At 35.3% G+C, this 21,515-nt stretch overlaps 2 protein-coding genes across 2 annotated transcripts; one reads left to right on the plus strand and one right to left on the minus strand.

The window, feature by feature from the left end:
- Positions 1-998: 998 nt before the first annotated feature.
- Positions 999-5,179, minus strand: LOC141347507 (delayed-rectifier potassium channel regulatory subunit KCNS2). The gene is made up of 2 exons (XM_073852518.1): positions 4,214-5,179; positions 999-1,484 (listed from the first exon to the last, which is right to left on the minus strand). The coding sequence occupies exons 1-2, from the start codon at positions 5,177-5,179 to the stop codon at positions 999-1,001; spliced, it is 1,452 nt and encodes a 483-aa protein (XP_073708619.1).
- Positions 5,180-11,517: 6,338 nt separating this feature from the next.
- Positions 11,518-19,311, plus strand: rhebl1 (Ras homolog, mTORC1 binding like 1). The gene is made up of 8 exons (XM_073851442.1): positions 11,518-11,867; positions 13,718-13,789; positions 14,439-14,506; positions 14,625-14,707; positions 16,223-16,279; positions 16,368-16,415; positions 17,670-17,751; positions 17,841-19,311. Exons 1-8 carry the CDS (start codon positions 11,816-11,818, stop codon positions 17,931-17,933), a joined length of 555 nt encoding a protein of 184 aa, XP_073707543.1. The 5' UTR covers positions 11,518-11,815; the 3' UTR covers positions 17,934-19,311.
- Positions 19,312-21,515: the final 2,204 nt, after the last annotated feature.

Here is a 21,515-nt window from a genome sequence, read left to right on the forward strand (position 1 = left end):
CTAAATATCTATTGCTTGCATAGTTTATTAGCATTACATTAGTCTGTTAACTTGTCAGTTATGTTTACTGTCTCTTCTCTCTTTCATTGAGAGAAACTTCTTTTTATTTTTAAATTACGTTCGTGTAGGCATTTATAGACATGTTCAACTCTCATTGGCTGCCTATTAAACATTGTATACTTGCTCACTACTTAGAAAGACTTCACACTACAACCCTACCATTTTGTCACCTAATTCCATTGTGTTGTATACCAAAGTCCATGTAGAGCTAAATGCAAACTTTTGAATAATATCGGTCCACAAAATCTCACTTGTGATGCAGCGTGGAATGATAAATCACACCGTGTTTGTTCATTTAAAGCCAGAGGAAAACTTAACACAAAACTCAACATTAAACTGACTTGAGCTGAATAATGGCACTATTGCCATCTACCTGCTGTAGAGTTGCTTTATAGCTGAATTTATGCACTTTGCCACATTGACACTTTAATTTCTTGTTCATTACTGTGAAGCTGCTTTTAAACTATCTGTACTGAATAAAGCATTATATAAATGTGACTTGACAATTATTGCTTACATTCTAATTCACACTGACAGCTGTTGTTCATTGTATTGCATTAATAGAAGGTCAGATAATATAAGGATTTTCAATATAATTTTCCCCTAAAATAATTTTTATTAGTACTTTCATCCTGTGACCACAGGGGAGGAAAACTTTATGATGCAGCCATGCAGACTTACTAGACTGTCATTCTGTTGTTTAATGCTGAGGATAACTCTAGTCTAAAAGCCTCAGAATAACTAGGCTAGGTAGGATGCAGCCTTTCAGTTGAAAAATACTCTTCCCACCAAGGGGACCCAAACTATGGCAGCAAAATGCCCACCACAGCATAGTGGAATCACTGGATTCCACAGACTCTCTCTATTTTCAGCCAGGAAATTATATTTGATAATGATATAATATTCTGAAAAATCATTTTTCTTGCATGGTGAATACATCAGCACCTATTTGTCAGTGGATGGTCTTCATAACAAAAGTTTACAATTCCTCTCTCAAAACTAACATCTTCATTTGTCTCTCCATCTTCCAAACAGTTGCTATGTCCATGTATTGGGCTGTCTTCACTGTTACTCTGTTGTCTTATTATGAGCCTCTTGCTGTTGCTGTTTCTCACTGAGGCCTCAAGAGCTTTTTGTTTGCGGTAAAAATGTGAAAACTTGTTGAAAATGATGGTGATGGGTAGTGCCACAACTAATGTACCGCTCAGGATGCAGCCAGATGCTGCCAGCTTTCCTGCCACGGTCGTTGGCACTACATCTCCATATCCCACTGTCGTCATACTAACAGTCCCCCACCACCAGCAAGCTGGGATTGTGTCCAAACCAACATCTTCTTCATATTCTGCAGTGTAAGCCATTCCAGAGAACACTGATACACCCACTGCCAGGTACAGTAACAAGATTCCAACCTCTCTGTAGCTGTGCTACACAAAGAAACAAAAACATGATTTTTTTTTACATAGAAAATATAGTAGAAACACTTTAAGGGTTTGTTCACCCAAAAGCAAAAATTAACCCATGATTTATTCACCCTCAAGGCATCCTAGGTGTATATGACTTTCATATTTCAGTCAAATCCAATGAGAGTTGGATTCGACTGAAAATAAACGCAGTGGGCGGGTGTTTTTATTCAACAGTCCAAAAGAAGTCCAATAAAGTGCATCCATTCGTAATAAAAAGTGCTCCACACAGTTCCGGGGGGTGAATATGGGCCTCTTGTAGCAATTCGATGCATTTTTGTAAAATTTTTTGAAAAATATCCATATTTAAAATGTAATAATCACTTTTCTCCAGCTTGTGCTAACTGTCATATGCGTACGCCATTCCGGAACCGTGTGGAGCACTTTTTACTATGGACTTTTTTGGACTGTTAAGCAGAAACACCCAACCACTGCGATTATAAACGTTGGAAGAGCCAGGACAATTTTTTTAATATAACTCTGATTGGATTAGACTGAAAGTCGAAAGTCATATACACCTAGAATGCCTTGAGGGTGAGTAAAACATGGGACAATTTTTGGGCGTACTAACCCTTTGAGTGCTTAAGCTACTGAGTTGCCTGAACTTTAGACTGTTCAAGAATAATTTCCATTTTTGTAATAATTGAAAGGACTTGAATGTTTTATAGAATTTTCAACAACAAAGTAGTCAAAATACATGATATTTAGGGAATTTTTGGAACTGCTATCATGGATTAATTTAGTTAAAGCACAATACAAACATTTACAGTTACTATTATTCAATATTTCAGTGGTTTTCAATCCTGATCTTGGGAACCCACAAAACTACCCCTGCATCTCAATGTGCATACTATCCACCCTATCTGCCCTAAATAGTACTGAAAATTACTATAATCACATAGAATTTAGGATGGAAACTGAAGTGATGCTGCATCCCAATTTGCCTGTTTAAACTATATCCTAAAAGTATTTATGCTTTTTGTGAATAAAAAGTACATACTTTACTTTTTAGTGTAAAGCAGTAGAGTTTTGCAACATTCTACCATGTCAGACAATTGCGTCTTGAATCTACAGGCTGCTTTGTTCTTATACCATTACCTGGACAGCTTGATTTAATTTCATTCATGGTACTCATACACTAGGGATGGGCGTATCCTGAAGTATCGATATTTCAATACTGACGTGAGTATCGAAAGTATCGATCCTCAAACAAAAAATATTGATACTAAGGTGTATTTTATTTACCAGTGATTTTCTTTATTTAACAAAAAAATAATGCATAAAATATGCATTGAATTGGATGAAAAACTTATGCTAATAATTGTGCAGGATGTATAGGACTAATTTCCTGCTTATTTAAACACACGTCACACAGATGTTGCAAGACAGACCGAATCAATCACAGAGAGCGTTCGTTCACTTCTGACAGTGCAATCAGACAGGGCTGCGTTTCCCAAAGTATCATAAGAAAGCTGATGCTTTTGGAAACAGTAGCCTAGAACAATGCTTATCAGAAGACAGAACAAAACATATATGTTTGAGTTATTTCACAATAAACAAATTGAAATTGTAGTCTACATAGTTTGCATTACATTTATTAAAATTAAAAGTTCATATTGATCATGTTCTATTCTGTTAATAGAAATCATTCACTGTCAAATTAAAAACACTGGCAGAAACTGTAGTATTTTTAGATTTGAATGTGTAACATTTTGTAAACAAAAAAAATATTTGAACCATATGTAAACATAAATATAACCTAATAAGTTACAATTAAGGCGTATTGACTGTTAAATGCGTTTCAAATATAAAGTTTATCAAGGTTATCATTACCCATTTTACTTTAAGTAATTTAAAAAAATTCATAATTTAAAAGTTTAGATTAAAAGTATCGTATCAGTATCGATATCAATGATACTGGCCTTGAAAGTATCTGTACAAAAAAAGTGGTATCACCCATCCCTATCATACACAGCCAGGGGCTCACTCCTCCATCCACCAGAGGGAGCACTCTCCCCAGTATTGACATCTCTCCATTTCTTCTACAGATTTGTAGGTTTAAAAGTTGTAAAGTGTTGCCAGTTTACCTGCTTTACTGAGTATTTCTTCACTCTACTATGGTTTTGCCTTATGTTATGATGTTCTGCCTGGTTATTGGATTTAAGTTTCTTTCTTGATTGCCCATTAGATCATTTGCCTGTTATTTGACCACTGCCTGTTTGTGCCTACTGTTTTGAATTAGTTTGCTATTGCTGTGATCTCATGTGAATAATAGGGAGGTCGAAGGGGAGAGGTTATTGCATTCAAGAGTTATTAAAGTGATGAAACTGCATTGATTTCATGCATATCTTCCATGTTTATAGCTCTTTGATGTTATTTTAAACCAAGAGGGCTTGTGGACAATATTTGCTGTTAGATTGTGCATGGATGTGCACTTCAAAAATCCACTGGAAATTGTAGACCATCCAGGTATCTTTGGATTCTCATTTTAACATACTATATTTTGGGACAAATTCGTTCTAATCTTGAATATATTTAAGGTGGATAGTATGCATATTGGAAAGCATGGTGAGTTTTTTAAGAAATACAAAATGTGGAGTGTTGTGGGTCTCCCTCCAAGTCCAGATTTGAACAGCTCATCAATATGCATCCTGTACAGTAAATGCACTTGAACTGTAGCAGTGTATGCTCACCCGTAGCGTAGCACCTAGTGACCTTAACCCTGTTGAATGCCTAGCCAACTTCAGCACCCTGAAGATTCTCATTAGCCGCAACACCTGGACCAGTTTTCCCAAGTTGTCCAGCTCTGACTCACTCCCAACGAGCAGATCGAAAAAGATAGTGATGTAAATAGGCATCACTGAGATGATATCAATCAAGTTTAGTGGTAGCAGGAAGAACTTACGATGGTTTGGAGCAAGAATCATACGTGTTACTACCTCAAAGGTAAACCAGCAGATGCAGAACACTTCTAAAACATGCATAGTTGGGTCTTCAGTTGGATTACCATTTTCATCAAATATCTGGTACTCTGGAATGCTGTTGATACACATGGTGGCAATTGATATTAACACCACACAAATGGAAAGCAAGCTGAAAATTTTGCTAGGGATTGAGTACCCTGGATTTTCTAATGTTAGCCAGAGACACTTCCGAATGTTTCCAAAACGCATTTCATGGAAGTGTTCAATATCTTTGTTCAGATCAGAAATCTCATCAACAGATGTATCCACACTGCTAGCATCACTCTCTTCATCCCAGGATTTATGATGTCTCCCCATTTTACGATCAAGGTAACGGTAACTACAGCAGCTGTCCAGAAAAAACTCACTAATGCCCCAGTACTCTATTTCCTGAGAAAAGGAAAAAATGCACAGCTCTTCCATAATGTGCAGCTTGCCAGTCTGGTAAAAGTGCAGGACATATGGAAAAAGACCCGGGTTACGGTCAAAGTAACACTCTTTCTGTTGAACATCAAAGTCATCACAGAGTAGTAGAATGTCATCTTCTGAGTCACAGGACAAGAGCTGGCCAAGGCGCGTGTCCGGAAACTTCCTTAGAATGCTTGAGCACAGGGTGTGCCTCAACCCACCCACATTGATGTGTAAAAGGTTGTCCTTAGGATCCAAAATCCACCAAGTGCGTCTTTCCTTAACCATGATCTACCTATACACTGTAACAGAAAAAGAGGACAAAATGTCTTTTAGTATGGCTGGCAGGCATAATGGATTCATTTCTGTGATTCATTTTAATGTGTTAAAATATTAACTTAATTAATTCACCATCATCCTGTGGCATTTAATGTTGTGCGCCGACGTTATATGCATGCCATTCAGCACCACAAAACAAACCATTTATGATGAAATTCTCACATGCAATATATGTAACTTGCTATATTTTGTCCTTTTTATAATTCATTTACATTTTTTATATATATTTTAATTTTACATAGACCTGTAGTTAGTAATGAAGTTAACCATGTACTGTACTATTCCAGTGAGTTTTTTTAAACTAATGATTAATAGACCATCATTTATTATTATCTTTTTTTTTAACATTGACCTGTGAATGTAGATATGATGACTAGATTAATTACAATGATATCTGATATCCAATGATAATGATATTCAACACTTTAGTCATCGTCCTCATGGACATATTAACTATAAGTGCAATTTCATTTTGTCCAAATTTACAGTCCTTAGGCTGATGATTATCTAGTTTCTACTTATGCACTTATTTCAGTGACTTATTTTAGTTATTTCAGATAATTTTCTACCCCCAGATGTGTTGCGACGTGTATCATTTGCTCCGAGTTGCATGATTGATTTGAACAATGTAAAAAAGGTCCTCCACGTGAGAAAGTTTCTCATATGGTCATGAGCGCCGTTTATAGTGCCTGGGTCATGAAGTTCAAGATGCTTTATTCCTGGGTTGGGTTCTTTAAAAAGTTCAATCTCCAGCTCTCCCGATATCTAACTTGTTTGGTGCAAGAGACGCCACACAAGCAAAGAAAGTAAGGGACATGGAGAAACAGCACTCTGCCGGGCCTTGTATTTCTCATCTTCCCCTGTTCGGTCACTTTGTGAGGATGAGGGAATGAATACTCTTTCACTAGAGGATACCATGGGTGAGGTCACAATCAGACAAGGTTCTTTCTGAATTTTTCCCCTGCAGGGTGGAGAAATGGGAAAAAGTGGTGTCTGACTTTGCCGTTCAACTTTGCCAATTAGAATGGGAATATAAAGTCACAGCAACTGATAAGTTAAAATCTTTAATGGACAACTTGAATAAGTGATTCCACATACTATGTTTGGCTCAGGCATTGTGTAAAGATTTTTTTATGAAAAATCTGCATTTATCTAGCACATTTTAGGGCTGTTGGTTGAATATTTCAGAATATTTCCTCGCCTCTCTATAAACACACTTCTTCTAAACACACATTATAAGTGGAGTTTCAGGACCTAGGCAGCAACATAGATCTACACATAGATTAAGGCGTCCTTGTTACAGTGTAATTATACATTTAAGTACTGAGTAATATTAGTATTACATGTACTTATTATATGGTTAGGGTCAGGATTAGGGTTTGGTTTAGGGTCACTTGCATATAATTATGCATTATTATACTAGTAAGTACATGTAACATGTAACAAGGACACCTTATAATAAAGTGTTACCTCAGTTGAATGTACCAGACATGTCAAGTTTTTCACCATCTTGGAACAGTCAACATTCTGCTCATCACTCATACTAACAAACCAATCAATTTTCATAAATGCCATAACATTTTGCACACTATATGGTGGTAAGAACCATATGGTTCTCTGATGATTAACTGCTTTATATATAGTTTTTAACCAGTTTTCTTCACCATTCTATTTATGTAATATTAATGATAAGCTAAATCCTGTGAAAATCAGCTGCTGAATAGCAGATATAGATTTCATACATGTTGCTTCTGAATAAGCATTCCAATAAGGCAGACGGCTAATCCATAGCAGCCCAAAGGAACAGCTGCTAATGCAGTATCTACATATATAAATTTATGACCAACAACAGCACATTGTAAACAGATAATTAGAAACAAGTGAGCTGTTTTATTAAAAAAAAAACTCAGGGCGAGTAAGTGACCTGTATAAAGAGATGACGACCTCCACAGCTTACAGTTGGAGAAAATGTAATCGTCATCTTGAATCACGAGTGCCTTGTAAACCAATCACATTATATCATAAAATCACTTACTTGGTTTTAGGACTGTCAATAACTATTTGTGGATACCATAAAAATAAAATACCTTCCGGTTGCTCAATCAGTAGATCATGCTGTAGTGTCAAGGTCATGAGTTTGATCATTAGGAAAAGCAAGGACTGATAAAGAACTGATGTGTTCCTTAAATGCAGTGTAAGTCACTTTGAATAATAGCGTTTGCCAAAAGCATAAATGTAAATTGACTACTTCCTGTCCTTGAGATTTCCATTGTAAAATATAGCTCACTCTGAAATAAATATTTAATGGCAAACTCATTGAAAGTTATCGAACAGGCTAAGTAAGAAACAGGTTAATTAAGAAATAAGCTGTTAACTCACAAAAGTAAATAGTAAAAATGCCAAAAGTTTTCTGTGAGGTTTATGTTTAGGGGTTGGGTTAGGGTTAAAGAAAAAAGTCTATAGGTTTTTCAAAAAGAATAATCAGTTTTGTCTAGAGAAAACTAGAAATAATATTTTACAAAACTAAGTAATGTATTACATATTAATTTCCACACAGTTCCATTGAGGCTGAAAATGAATGCTGCTTACAATAATAAAACAGCCTATCAGTCTAGGTTATGCCTTCGGATAACACTTTGTAGTTTTGTCATCCTTCCTTATGGCAATCTACAGTTAATAAAATATAAATTGTATATAAAAAAGCGGGCTAGTAGTAATTTGATCACCATTTTACACAACGTTGCTGCCATTATTTTAATAGTTTTTAATCGTTTTTAGTGAAGGATTTCAGCGATTTATTAATGTGAATAGGCGATAGGTAGCCTACAAGCTTTCGCTGTACATTACGTACAGCGCAACTTGGCAGTGGTCAAAGGTAAATCAATGTAAATAGATATATTTCCAAAGTACTGTTTTTGCTCCTTTTAAACTCAGAGACCTTCAAAACCATGCAAATACTGCAAGTAAAATTAGTTAGCCTACCGTTCGAATACAGGACTTAACAGGTCAGTCACACACACTGAATAGCCTACATTGAAAAGTAAAAAAATAACCTGGGTTTGGCCTAGACATTTGCAAGCACTGTATTAAATTGAAAGCGTATCAATGGCCACTGACCGCTGTTCTTAAACTGCATATAGCGATGCTCTTACACACAAACTAAATTGTTCAGATTCCATTTAATCAATACACTTTGTTCCTTATCACTATACTGGACATGCGCTTCTCTCTTTAACCTTATTTTAAATGTACTTCCTGAAAAAAATGTTTTTCTATTATGCTATTGTTGCGTTTTGACAGAAATCAACATGATATTTAAAGCAAATGTTGCATCACTGTTTTTAATTTGTTCTTCCCTATCAACTTGTGGTTCTATAATTAAAAGGGAAACCTACCACACAGATGTCACTGTTGATCTCCACTTGTTTTCTTTTCACGTTTGTTTACGCCGCCAGTGTAAAATGTCACAAAGTATCAATCCATTGATCTAGTAATCTATATTCACTGATTTTGTAAAAATTGTATTTCTCCAATATCAGAATGTCTTTTCGCTTTGCAATAAATTGCTCCTCAGATTTTCTCACCGCTCCTGCTGCTTCGATGTGAAATGATGCGCATGTGTCCAGTCAGGCGCGGAAAGTACACACCCTAGCAGTCAAACACTGCAGTTCATAGGAACGTCAATTCTTGATTGAACGTATTTAAATATCATGTGATTCTACATCTGTCAAGTTTAAGGACAGAAAAAAAGTTATGTATTTTCTTTTCTTTTTTCTTTTTTTTTTTTTTTAAAGATTAATCTGTTCAACTTGTTTAGTATTCACCTATGTCTGGGTGCAAACTTGCTTCTTTCATTTCTATGAAATATTTTTTGTACTTGCCTGTAGCTCACTACAAGTCTACTCTTCAGATGCAAAAACAAAGTGTCAAATCACAGCTATATTGAAAAATCTAGGATACTCCTCCATTAATTATTTAGGCTAATGAAACTAATCTGATTTTCAGATTAATATTCCATTACCATCATCAGAGTCAGAAAATCTTCCATTCTAATTAAACAAAATTGCCTGATTTACATTTATCTTTCACATCAGTGGGTGCATGATCCAACCAAACAGAATTGAATGGCCAAATAGCCTATATGTGGGTCTATGCACTTACCTCACTGAAATTTGACTCCATCAGAGGTGTATTAGGGGCCATATATGAGTATGCTGTATGCTTACTTTTTTCTTTTTCCTATACCCTCATACACTTATTTTGCTGCTTCAGAAGTCCATAATCTACTTTCATTATGTTAGCTTCCCGTTTAACTGTATGCTTTGTTGAAATTAGGACATCGTCACTAGAATTCTGCCATTCCCTATACCCCTGACAACCACAGTCATCACTGTCATCGATTTAGGGAAGATGTGATGGGACTAGACACTTTCATTGTAAAAGCCACTGTTAAAGATTCCATCAATACCGAAGTTATTTTCCGAAGCCTAATTTTGTGTACAGAAATTCTCAAAGATCTAAGTTTTCTTTACAGAAGCAGGTGTCCATTGGACCTTAGTAGCCTATACTTTATAGTGAAGCAGAGATTTGTAGGCTCTGTGCGCGTTTTAGTTTATGCTCTGCCCAGGCCATTAGGGGAATGCAAGACTTAATTGAATCTCCTCATACTGAGTGCCAAGATTTGAAACCCCTTAGGAACTCTATGCAGACCTTTCCTGTCAGACAGCGGAATGCAGGAGGGCTTTTAGTCTTATGAATATCAATGTCTGAACGGAGGTCTGCATATCTTGTTCTAAATGTTGCAAGTTTAATGATTATCAACCTTAATGGCCTACCAGTTTCACTGTTCAGTCTATAGAAGTTTAACTAAATGGGCAAATGCAAGATATTATCGCACTGTAGATGACCCACAGTCATGACGGTGTAAATCATTTACCAGCATACTATACCAGAACAATAATGGCATTAATGAACAAGTTAGTATCTTTTCAGAGTGCTGGCAATAAGCTGATATGTGTTTGTTAAAAATTGATTGGATTGTTGTTGTTGTTTTTTCTTGCTGTTATGAAAGAATTCTCATTTACTGATAACCAAATAGTATGTTTAGTATGTTTTCAAAGCTATTTTAATTATGAGGACTCAGGAAATGTCTTCATAAAACACATTTATGTTATACAAGTTGGGTTTACATGTTTTATGGGGACATTCCATAGGCGTAATGGTTTTTATACTGTACAAAGCGTACTTTCTATTGCCCTACACTTACCCTACACCTAAACCTAGCCCTCACAGGAGATTGTGCACACTTTTACTTCATCAAAAAAACTCATTGTGCATGATTTATAAGCCTGTTTCCTCATGGGGACCTGAGAAATGTCACTATGTACACTATCCTTGTGTATTCCTACACACACACACACACACACACACACACACACACACACACACACACACACACACACACACACACACACACACAGACAATGTCTTCTTTTCTGTATTTGTTTTAAACATGGAAGCCCTGTTGAAAAAACAGCATATGCTGGTTAGGTATGTTTTGGTGCTGGGATGCTGGTTTTAGCTGGTAAATACTGGTCCTTTGCTGGTTTATGCTGGTCATGTTGCTGGTCAAGGACCAGCATTAACCAGCATAGGACCAGCATAAACCAGCAAAGGACCAGCATAAAGCAGCAAAGGACCAGCTTTAATCAGCATATGCTGTTTTTTTTTTTAACAGGAAGAAGGTGGATTCATTTAGCAATAGTAAACCTCTTTTTAGGACAATAAGCACGTAACCTATTTTCAAATGTTTCTAAAGGCAAATACATTCTATAGAAATACAAAGTTTGTTCAGAATATACACCAACTGACAATTGTAGCAGTCTTTTTATGAGACAATGGACTCACATTAGAGTGGAAGCTATGAGATCCAAAAAATGGTATAAATGTATCATTAGATATGTCAGAAGTCAAAGGATTAATTAAAATAATTGTCAGAAAGATGTGCCAAGAGAAATAGCATAAAATAATAAATGGGCAACATCTTTATGACATTCAATATGTTTTTTTGGGAACGATGTAATAATATCTCAGCTAATAATTTGACAGTCTAAGAAATGGAAAGCATGATTCTGGCAGTTGTAATAAATATGAACTCTTAGAAACTCTTCATTTATGTATACAGCATATTTAAAAATATATTTTTTTTTTTCGTTCCCCCCTTGTACAGTAACACTCCATCCCAGTAGGTGGCGGAAATGCACCAACAGTTGGTTTGCCAACCCCCATATAACCTAGAAATAGAAGACACGCTACTGCAGTGAATAAGCATTTTAGTTCATTCGTCGTAGTTTTAAGACGTCACTGTATACTTAAAGGTTTACTTCCAAAGAAAAATATTTTTGACTTTACGACGTACACAAACAGAAAAGTTTATTTTATGCGATAGAAACAACGATGAAGATCTTTCTGGAGGGCGTGGAAAAGTTTGTTGTTATCACGTGATAGACCTCTAATGTTTGATAAACTATTTCTTTCTTAACCTCCAGTTCTTTGGTTTCGACGTTGAAAGGATATTCACAAATAATGCCTCAACCTAAATACAGAAAGATTGCTGTATTGGGGTATCGATCTGTTGGTGAGTGTTTGCTGTGCATTTTTCAGTAGGAAGTATTTGATGTTATGTAGTAGTCGCTAAGTTAGCAGAGTTATCACAGCTGTATAGTAAATTTCATTTTAGCTGTTCTCTGGTGCCCAGCCACTTTGTTGAGTTAATTCACTGATTTATTCCGACACTGTAAAGAAACTTCAAACAGGGCACCAGCGTTTGGAAACATAATGGAGAAGCGCATGGTGCTGGCAGGAATTAGCAACGTGCGGATCTCAACACACGAGGATCACACGCGATCATTTCCAATCATTTGCCAGTCAAAACTCGAATATCATCAGTCGGGCATTTGTAGTAACATCTCGCCATGTCTCAAATGTGATTTGTAACGAGTTGCAGTTCCTTTTTAGCTAGTTATTCGCCAGTTACTGCCGCTTTCTGTTCCACCTTAAACGACTCTACGATTCACATTAACGTGTTGATGGCGCTGTGTCCATAAAGAGCTTTACAGTGCTCATTCTCGGTCATTTTCAAGGGTACTATAAATGTGACACTGTAGTTTAATGAACACTTAAATTCCCCATCAAGATTTGTAAACAATACAGTATGAGTCGAGCTCGAATTTGACATTTTAACTACCGTTTTATTGGTTTTGTGAAATTGGCATGCACGACAACAAAGAATAAGCCGTCCTGTTGCACCTTCTGGCCAAATATAAGGCTGCCGTGCTCTGCCAAAGTTTAGACATGTTACTGTTCAAGGCTATTTTAATTACATCTATGAATTTTACATTTGAGACAACATATAATATACGTAAGTTTAGTTTCATCGTCTGCTGGTTTGTAATAATTGTTTTTCATCATTGTCAAGGGTGAGCTTAATATGATGGCTGATATAAAAATACAAAGTTTGAAGGATTCTTACTGATTCTTACCTTTTCAGTAATCAAAATTTAAGTTGCAACAATACAGTGTAAATCTATATTAATGGAACCACCATATAAGATTCTTTTTTGACAAAAAAAAAGTTAGCCTAGCCTTTTTATGTAAAGCGCTTTGAATTACTGTTCTATATAAATAAACTGGCCTTGCCTTGACTAGTTCAGTTTAAAAAAATCCCTTTAATTATAAGGGAACTGTATATTTGTGGATGAACGTAAACTTCTGTGTAAATTTGTAACATTTTGCGCACCTGGCCGACCTTTGAAATCCTTACATTTTTGATGTATTGCCTTCTGAAGTGGCAAATCTTGTGGTGTTGTTTGCTGACTGGTGCCCTTAGGTCTGCAGGTTTACATATTGCATTTTCTCTTTAAGCAAATGTAAAATAATTCCATATTCAGTTGAGAGCAGTAAGCTATATTTCATTCAACTAAATTGTAGATGTTTATTTTTGTAAGAAAAAATAATGTAATATTATTTGTGTCCATTAAAATGAAAAAAAAAAAAAATCTTAAACAAGGAAACTACAACTTATTCTCTATACCATACTTTATGTCAGCTTAATGGAATCATAAAATGTTATAAAAGTGTCAAACTGTGTATTTTGCAATGCGTTATGCAGTGTATCAGGCCTTTGTGACATGTTAACACACCCATGAAAATGACTGAGAAACCTTTAAAAACTGGCAGAAGTTGGAAAAGTAAACATTTGCATGCGTTGGGTTAGTGGCATGTTCTAAACCGGCATATACATGTGGCTTGATCAGTCAACAGCCTTCTCAACACCTTTCTGTTACATTAGTTTGATTATTTTTTTCCCATTGTAATAAAATAATAATTGTATTATTGTACTTATATATACAATAATGTAGGTGGCCCGTGTTTGTTACTAATTGTTAAACAATGCTTTGATAATAATTTTGGTTTATTTTACAACAGGAAAATCCTCCCTCACAATACAGTTTGTAGAAGGACAATTTGTAGATTCCTATGACCCTACTATTGAAAACAGTGAGTACTGGAATATTTTATTGATATATTGTTTTATTAGCATTCATAGACTGCATGATTCTAAAATGCCATAATGGGCAAATACATGTAGTGGCTAACAATTAATAAATGCTACTAAGTTTTAAAACCATTATATAATGTAGAAGCATCAAACAGCCTTGTACAAAAGTATGAAAGTGGACTGTGTCCTGTAATCTGTATAACAACATAATGTAACCAGGTTTGTTTATTATTCATTTCCAGTTTTTGTTATTCTGTTTAGTATTTGTTTAGTTTAGTTCAGTGTAAATGTATAAGTATAAATCTTTCTTTATCTTAATGTTTTGGTAAATGGTAGTGTGCATTTGAATGCTATACATTTATCTCTTATATATAACGTGTGTAATAACTTTAATTATTCATTGACAAGCATTGTTACATAATGTTTAACAGATCAGTAGTTGTTCAAATAGAAATTAGTCTCATTAAAGTTTCATACACGTACTCTTATGATCATATGAATATTAATGAACCATCTGCTAAGTATAATGTTTTTGGGTGTGTGTGTTTAAACTGTGTTATTAGTGTTGCAAACATACTTTTACTTTCAAGAGATGAAGAGCTCTGATATGCCCAATTCATTATATCTTTCTGTTTGCCTTTCTGTTAGCTTTTAATAAAATGGTGTCTGTGAATGGCCAGGATTTCAATCTCCAGTTAGTTGACACTGCTGGACAGGTAAGAATTCCCCCACCCAACCTTTCTGTAATTTTTTTTTTTTTTTTAATTTTCTTTATTTCTTTTTTTTTCTTCATCATTTTTCATACCAGTTGTCCCCCTCCCCCTTTCTGTTTAGGATGAGTATTCCATTTTCCCCCAGTCTCATTCTATGGATATTCATGGTTACGTTCTGGTGTATTCTGTCACTTCAATGAAAAGGTCAGGGTTTTTTTTCTTACTTACACTGTTGTTTTCTTTAGTCAAACAATTGGAATGTTTTAATGTTTGGTCTATTTTGAGTTTCTTAAGGATAATAATTCAAATAAACAAACTTGCATGCTTGTGTAATCTCTCTTATTTATTTCATTCTTTATTCTTGGACTCATCTATATACACCTTGCTGTTTTTTGTGTGTGTGTGTGTGTGTGTGTGCATCTTGTTTTTTTTTCTTCAGTATCCTGACGTTAACCTGGGTTATGCTTTGTTTTTTGCCTGCTGTTGCATCTCACACACAGTTCTGTCATTGTTTGAGTATACCCCATTGACCATGAGCTTGTAATGACAAGTGTCACGCATGTGTACTAAAACTGATTTGTAATACTTCATCTGGTTGTCAACTTCATACGGTTTCAAACTCAAGTTTGAAGCGTTGGTATTTTCTGACCTTTATTTTTTGTTGTTTCCTTCATCTTCGATCATTTCTGAAATTGACAGTCATACTGGAGCTAATCATTTTTTGTGCTGTGAAAATATAAGTAATTGGTTTTGCACCCTGCAAATTTACAAAAACCATTCCAGTTTTATGTAGACTGCTTGTTGTGCAAAGCAGTTGACAGGTGGAAAGCGATCTATATGCAAAGAATCTGACAGTGGCTGTTGGCTACTTATTAAACTTAGTACAGTAAAATTAAAATCCTTTGCAATAGCGTGAGAACTGATCAAACATTTTCTGTTTTGGTTGCAGCGTGGACTGCCACATGATTTGGCTTGTTAAAGATACTTACTAAAGCATACTATAAATGTAAATACATCACCCAAATATTTAACTAGAATGCTGAAACCATGAGCACTGGCTCTGTCAAGCCCCTTTTCCACCGTAATGGTTCCGGTGCGGATTACTGACCAATGTTCTGGGCTAAAAAATCGATTCCACTTTGGTCCTATGGCAGTCTCACTGAGCAATGTAATAACATTCCATTCCATTACTCTTAATATGTTAAATTGCGTGAGATGGTTTGAGTCTGCGTGTTTAGTTTCAGTTTGTCTGGAGCAAGTACGGAAGAGAGTACCGGCAATTTACCGGTAGACCTGATGATACAGAGGAATGACTCCTGGTATCTGTGAACAGCATAACGCAGAAGTGCTGCTTACACAAACAATGTGACACATCGTATTTGTTTTTGGAGTGGTTATGTAGTCACTTAAATAATACCTATATCACCATTTCTATTGCATAAGTCTGTGGGGAAAAACAGGACTAGTTTCAAGCTAGACAAGCTTCAGTTTCCCCAGCAAAACACTATGTATGAAACACTGAATATTTTTTTTTAAGTATTTGTCAAAACCATTGCAGCTTCTAGAACACTAGTGACATGCTCAATATTGACTGAGAAAAAGGCCTTTTTTAACCTCATTCTAATATGGGTTATTTTTCCTCTGAGGGTAAGGGCGTAGATGCTGATCTGAATGCTTTTCAGAGGCCAATAAAATGTAAACAATCCACTCTGTTTTCAGTTTTGAAGTTGTGCAGGTTCTACACGACAAGCTTCTTGATATGGTTGGAAAGATACAGTAAGTGTGGTTTAAACCTGTGAACATATGGTCTGAAATATTTCACAAGGTCATAAAACATGTAGTCAAATATTGCATATTTACCCAGGGTACCTACTGTTCTAGTTGGGAACAAAAAAGACCTTCACATGGAAAGGTAAGCATATACTATATATTCTTAATCCCTGTTATATATGTTGTTGGTGGTGATTGTGTTGTTGATTTGTATTATTATTTATCTGTTTAAAGGAGTAGGTCACTTTCAGAACAAAAATTTACAGATAATGTACTCACTCCCTTGTCATCCAAGATGTTCATGTCTTTCTTTTTTCAGTCGTAAAGAAATGGTGTTTTTTGAGGAAAACATTTCAGGATTTCTCTCCATATAATGGACTTCTATTGTGCCCCTGAGTTTGAACTTCCAAAAAGCAGTTTAAATGCAGCTTCAAAGGGCTCTAAATGATCCCAGCCGAGGAGGAAGGGTCTTATCTAGTAAAACGATTGGTTATTTTCTAAAAACATTACAACTTATATACTTTTTTTTTTTTTTTTTTTTTTAGAAAATAACCCATTGTTTTGCTAGATAAGACCCTTCTTCCCTCGTTTAGAGTCCTTTGAAGCTGCATTTTGGAAGTTTAAACTCGGGAGCACCATAGAAGTCCATTATATGGAGAGAAATTCTGAAATGTTTTACTCAAAAAACATGATTTCCTTACGACTGAAGAAAGCAAGACATGAACATCTTGGATGACAAGGGGGTGAATACATTATCTGTAAATTTTTGTGAAAGTCGACTACTCCTTTAATATTACGTTTAACTTAATTAGGGAACAGTACTTCACATAGACTCCAAACTTGGTAGAATTGTCCCAAATACCCCTACTGCTCAGACATGCATACTTGCATCAGTCTGACAGATGGTATTATAATGAAGTCTTTTACATTTTTGCCATAGGTTATACTGTATAGATACCAACTTTACCCAGGACATATTGCCTTTCGATCATTTTAAATTACATTTAAATGGTTCTAGTTTAAAGGGTGTTTGTCTAATTTGGATAACATTTCTCATCAGATGCTCTTGACAAAAGGTTTTAACAAATTTTGATATTTAGTATGTTTTTTTTATGTGGTAGACATGCTTGCATGTACTCAAATTAAAATTAATTGAGGTAATTTTTTATATTAATTTGACCTTAATATCATGAGCCTGGTCTTAATGACTTTTTGTGCTTTATTCTCTAATATATATGCAGAAACAATGAGTTATTAAATATTTTTACATTTCAGACCACAAAATTGGCCTCTAGGCTTTCAAACGTTCAGGTTTTGTCAGATCAGCTGCAAATGGCATAAGTAAAGAACCAATTCCACTCTCATGTTCTCTCTCTCTCTGTCTCTTTTAATTTAGAGTGATTAAACCAGAAGAGGGCAAGAAGCTAGCTGATTCTTGGGGTGCCGCTTTTATGGAGTCATCTGCTAAGGAAAATCAGGTAACTTTGTTTTTCTTCGTTTCTGTTTTCGGTACAATATGGAGATTTGTGTATGTGCTCTCCTTTTTAAAAGAACATTCATTTTACAGACAGCTGTAGAGGTTTTCAAGAGAATTATTCTGGAAATGGAAAAAGTTGATGGAAATGCCCCATCGGAGGAGAAGAAGTGTGCCGTGATGTAAGGCATGCAGGAGACTCACATGCTGAAGTTAAGAGACACATCACCATGCTATTAATTACATCGGAGCAGTTCAGTAACAGGTCCTCTCCTGATGAATTATTTCTAAATGCAGTCAGATTTCCAAGCAAATCAGTGCAGTTCAAAACCAGTGTCAACGAACATTCTTCAAAAAAAAATCATATTCAGCATTGGGAATTAAATATTAATGCTATACGAGGCTATAATTACTGTAAAAGGTTTTATTTAAAATCTCCCCTCTCTGTTACTTTCAGCATTGTTGACTGACATTTAATGTTTAATCTGACAGGTACTAACCTGTCTGCAATCTACTATTTCAAATTATCTCAGCAGTACACAGTTTTTTTTGTGTGTGTGCTCTCCCTCTATTTACTGATTTTACTTATCTTGAGTAACGGGCAGAATTAAAAAGTGTATTAGTAGTCCATTTAAATTTAGATTATACAGAGACTGTCATTGAGACTGCACGTATTACCAACTCAGTGCTGTGCTCCTCCTTTCCTCTTCCTAGTGGAGTATGTGAACGGTGTGGGTGTGTGTGTATATATAAGATGATGTAAACAGCACCCTTAAAGATCCACTGTTCACACTGGTGGTTTTATACACAATCAAGTGACTACAAGAACTGTATTCTTTCTAAACCTTCAGTATAAAGTAAATATGAGATCTTTAAAACTTTCTTAGAATTCTGTTTGTGAGCTTTAGCCTTTTTTTCATTTGTTGGAAGTGTTTTGCTTTTGATTCAGCTTGGTTACCTGTAACGATGCCCTACACCCATTTAATTTATGCCACTGTCAACATGAACTATCTTTACGTGGCATATAAAAGTGTTTGTGAGAAAAATACACCGTTATAGTATGATGCTAAACCTCATACAGACCATTTGCCATTTGTGAGGGCATAGTCTAATATTTACATAGTTACCAAGGACCAGTCAATTCATGATCGACAGTTACCCCTGTGGACTCGTATGAGCTTAATCTTCATTTAAAAGCAGGGTCACAAACAATACCTCCGTAGAGCAGGTCAGACTGATAATACACCGGCTACCAAAAAATGTTGTTCAAATGCAGTTGTAATATCTTTTGCATTATCCTCCCTGCTTCCTATTTAGTAACCCCTTAGTGATATTAAATAGCATCATGATACGAATGCCATCCAGAAATGTCCTGACCTATACTACATTGAATCAGCACTACTGAAGTCCAAGGGTCCTTTAAAATCTGACCTCCTCGTTTTCCTGTGAAGTTCAGGGTGCCAGGTTTTTTCATTTTTATAATTTTCACAACCTTCATTATAATTTTAGGGACTTCTGTATATGGAATTTTTGTATGTGGAAAAATAAACATTTAAAGAATGTGTTAATGTGTTTTGTATTTGTTTTTGTTCTTTCGGTTAGAAATCATTGCAATACATTTTCCATATAATGCTATTTGCTACTTAACCACTTTAATGCAGTGTGTTTAAAGAGATTTACTAACTAGTCACAGCTTTTAGTACCTTTCGTAAACGTTGATGACAGCACACAGGTGGAGTAATAACTTCTGACAATTAATCAATTTAATCATTTACATAGACAATAGAATTCCATTCATTTTTATCAATTGTCTAATTGCTGTATGCCTTACTCCCATTTAGATGCAGCTTAGTCAGTGAGCAGTTTTCATCGGATTGTAATTTCCTTGTGACACTGATAAATTAGGACATAGCATCTAAGGACTACTTTTCTTTTGTTGTGTATTGCTTTACATAATGAGTCCAGAGTGGTGTTCCATAAAACAAGTTTACAAAATAAGCCAAGCTTATTTTAGTTATTGGAACTCTTGATTAGTCAATGTGTGCTTTTTGCCATTTGCCATTTCGACTATGCGGTAAAAAAGCACAAGCCTTGGAATACCTAAATCTAAGAAACTGCTCACACTCTGCATGGTGAGTACTGCCGCATTAAAACATGTTCCCCACCAAATTTTGACTCGCCTGTTTTGGGTTGGTGGTTATTGGGGATCACTAAAGCCAATTCCTACAACTAATTCTAACCATAATAGAGAAAACCAAGGTACTCATAATAGTGATTATTAATAGTAATTATTTTTTGAGAAACAGTAACCATACTTAAGATTTCTAGAAAGACACACAACATCTTAAGTGCTGACTCAAAGGTGACTTGGCTAGCCTTTGTGTTGAAATTACTTAAGGTGATGGAATTACGATGGACAAATCCAATTGATGAAAACTGGTCTTTTCTGAGTTCTCATTTTGATTAGAATAAAGCCTTTGGGCACAGAGCCTTGCAGATATGAAAGGTGCCAGTGTTCATTATGTGATCTCTTCTTACATATCACTTAATGAATGTAGGTCATTTTGTTTTACAGCGGTACAGCAAATACGCCTTGCTCCCAAAGCAAGGAGGTTATGGAGTTGCTCTATGATAGACAATAAAGGTGGATTCCCTCAAGTTTATGTACTTAACAGTGAGGTAATGTGCAGTGAGTGTCTGTGATCATAAAAAACAAGGATTCATCAGTACATCACAAGATGAGAAGCAGAGACATAATTTACCCACCAGTCATTGCACATCAGTCCAGAACTGCATTAAGTTCAAATGGACTAAAATAAACAGCAAAATTATATTAAGAATAGTGTTTTTATTGAGTTTAATTAGTTCCTGGTGTGGTTCAATTTATGGCTATAAAGTAGATGTGATGCAACAGTTATAATTATTATTATTATAGGCCACATAAGAAGACACATTCAATATAACTAAATTATTTTATTTTTATATTAAAATTACAACAGACATTTAACACTTAATTTAGGCCTTTTGGATATGACAGACTATATTATTTTATAATAAAACAAGTGTGGTATTATTTACAAAAGTACGTTGTCATCATTACCCCAACATGTTTAATTCAAGTTTTGTCTATGGTTGACAATGCAGCAGTGTATTCAAGAAAATGCTTTTATTCAAGTGCAGTAAACTTCAACAGTTCACCCCTGGTGGGTGCATAGGGAGCAATGTGAAGGGACGTAAATAAGAATGCAGCTTAAGAAGGTCACACCACATGTTCTATTAAAATTTGCTGAAGAAGTTATTTGTATTTATCATAATTTTGTTACAAATGTTTTGTAAATTCATTGTTATTTCCATCATAGTGGATAAATTGTTTAGAAAGGGTAAATAGATTAGAATTAGAATTAGAATACAGTGCCCTCCACTAATATTAGCACCTTTGGTAAATATGAGCAAAGGTGACTGTGAAAAAAAAATCTGCATTGTTTATCCTTTAGATCTTTCATTCAAAATATTCTAACCTTTCATTGAAGTAAAACAATGGAAGTGTTTTTCTCTAGTTCATGTTGGCCACAATTATTGGCACCCCTAGAAATTTGTTTAAGTCATATCTCTGAAGTATATTCGTATTAATATTAAACAAATTTTTAGCACACCAGGGTGGTTGGGAGTATAAAATTGTCCAGCCATGACTTTCTGTTCCACAGGATTATAAATATGAGGAACACAAAGGCCAAATGTCCATCATCATTTATCGCAAGGAGTAAAAGC

The sequence above is a fragment of the Garra rufa genome, chromosome 12, assembly GCF_049309525.1.
Source record: "Garra rufa chromosome 12, GarRuf1.0, whole genome shotgun sequence".
Lineage (NCBI taxonomy): Eukaryota > Metazoa > Chordata > Actinopteri > Cypriniformes > Cyprinidae > Garra > Garra rufa.

Excerpts from the sequence above, each read along its gene's own strand:
- LOC141347507 (XM_073852518.1), bottom strand. The coding sequence starts at position 5,179 with ATGGTTAAGGAAAGACGCACTTGGTGGATTTTGGATCCTAAGGACAAC. Across the intron at positions 1,485-4,213 it reads CACTAGGTGCTACGCTACGG|CACAGCTACAGAGAGGTTGG; the intron begins GTGAGCATACAC and ends TTCTTTGTGTAG.
- rhebl1 (XM_073851442.1), top strand. The coding sequence starts at position 11,816 with ATGCCTCAACCTAAATACAGAAAGATTGCTGTATTGGGGTATCGATCT. Across the intron at positions 13,790-14,438 it reads TGACCCTACTATTGAAAACA|CTTTTAATAAAATGGTGTCT; the intron begins GTGAGTACTGGA and ends CCTTTCTGTTAG. Across the intron at positions 17,752-17,840 it reads CATCTGCTAAGGAAAATCAG|ACAGCTGTAGAGGTTTTCAA; the intron begins GTAACTTTGTTT and ends TTCATTTTACAG.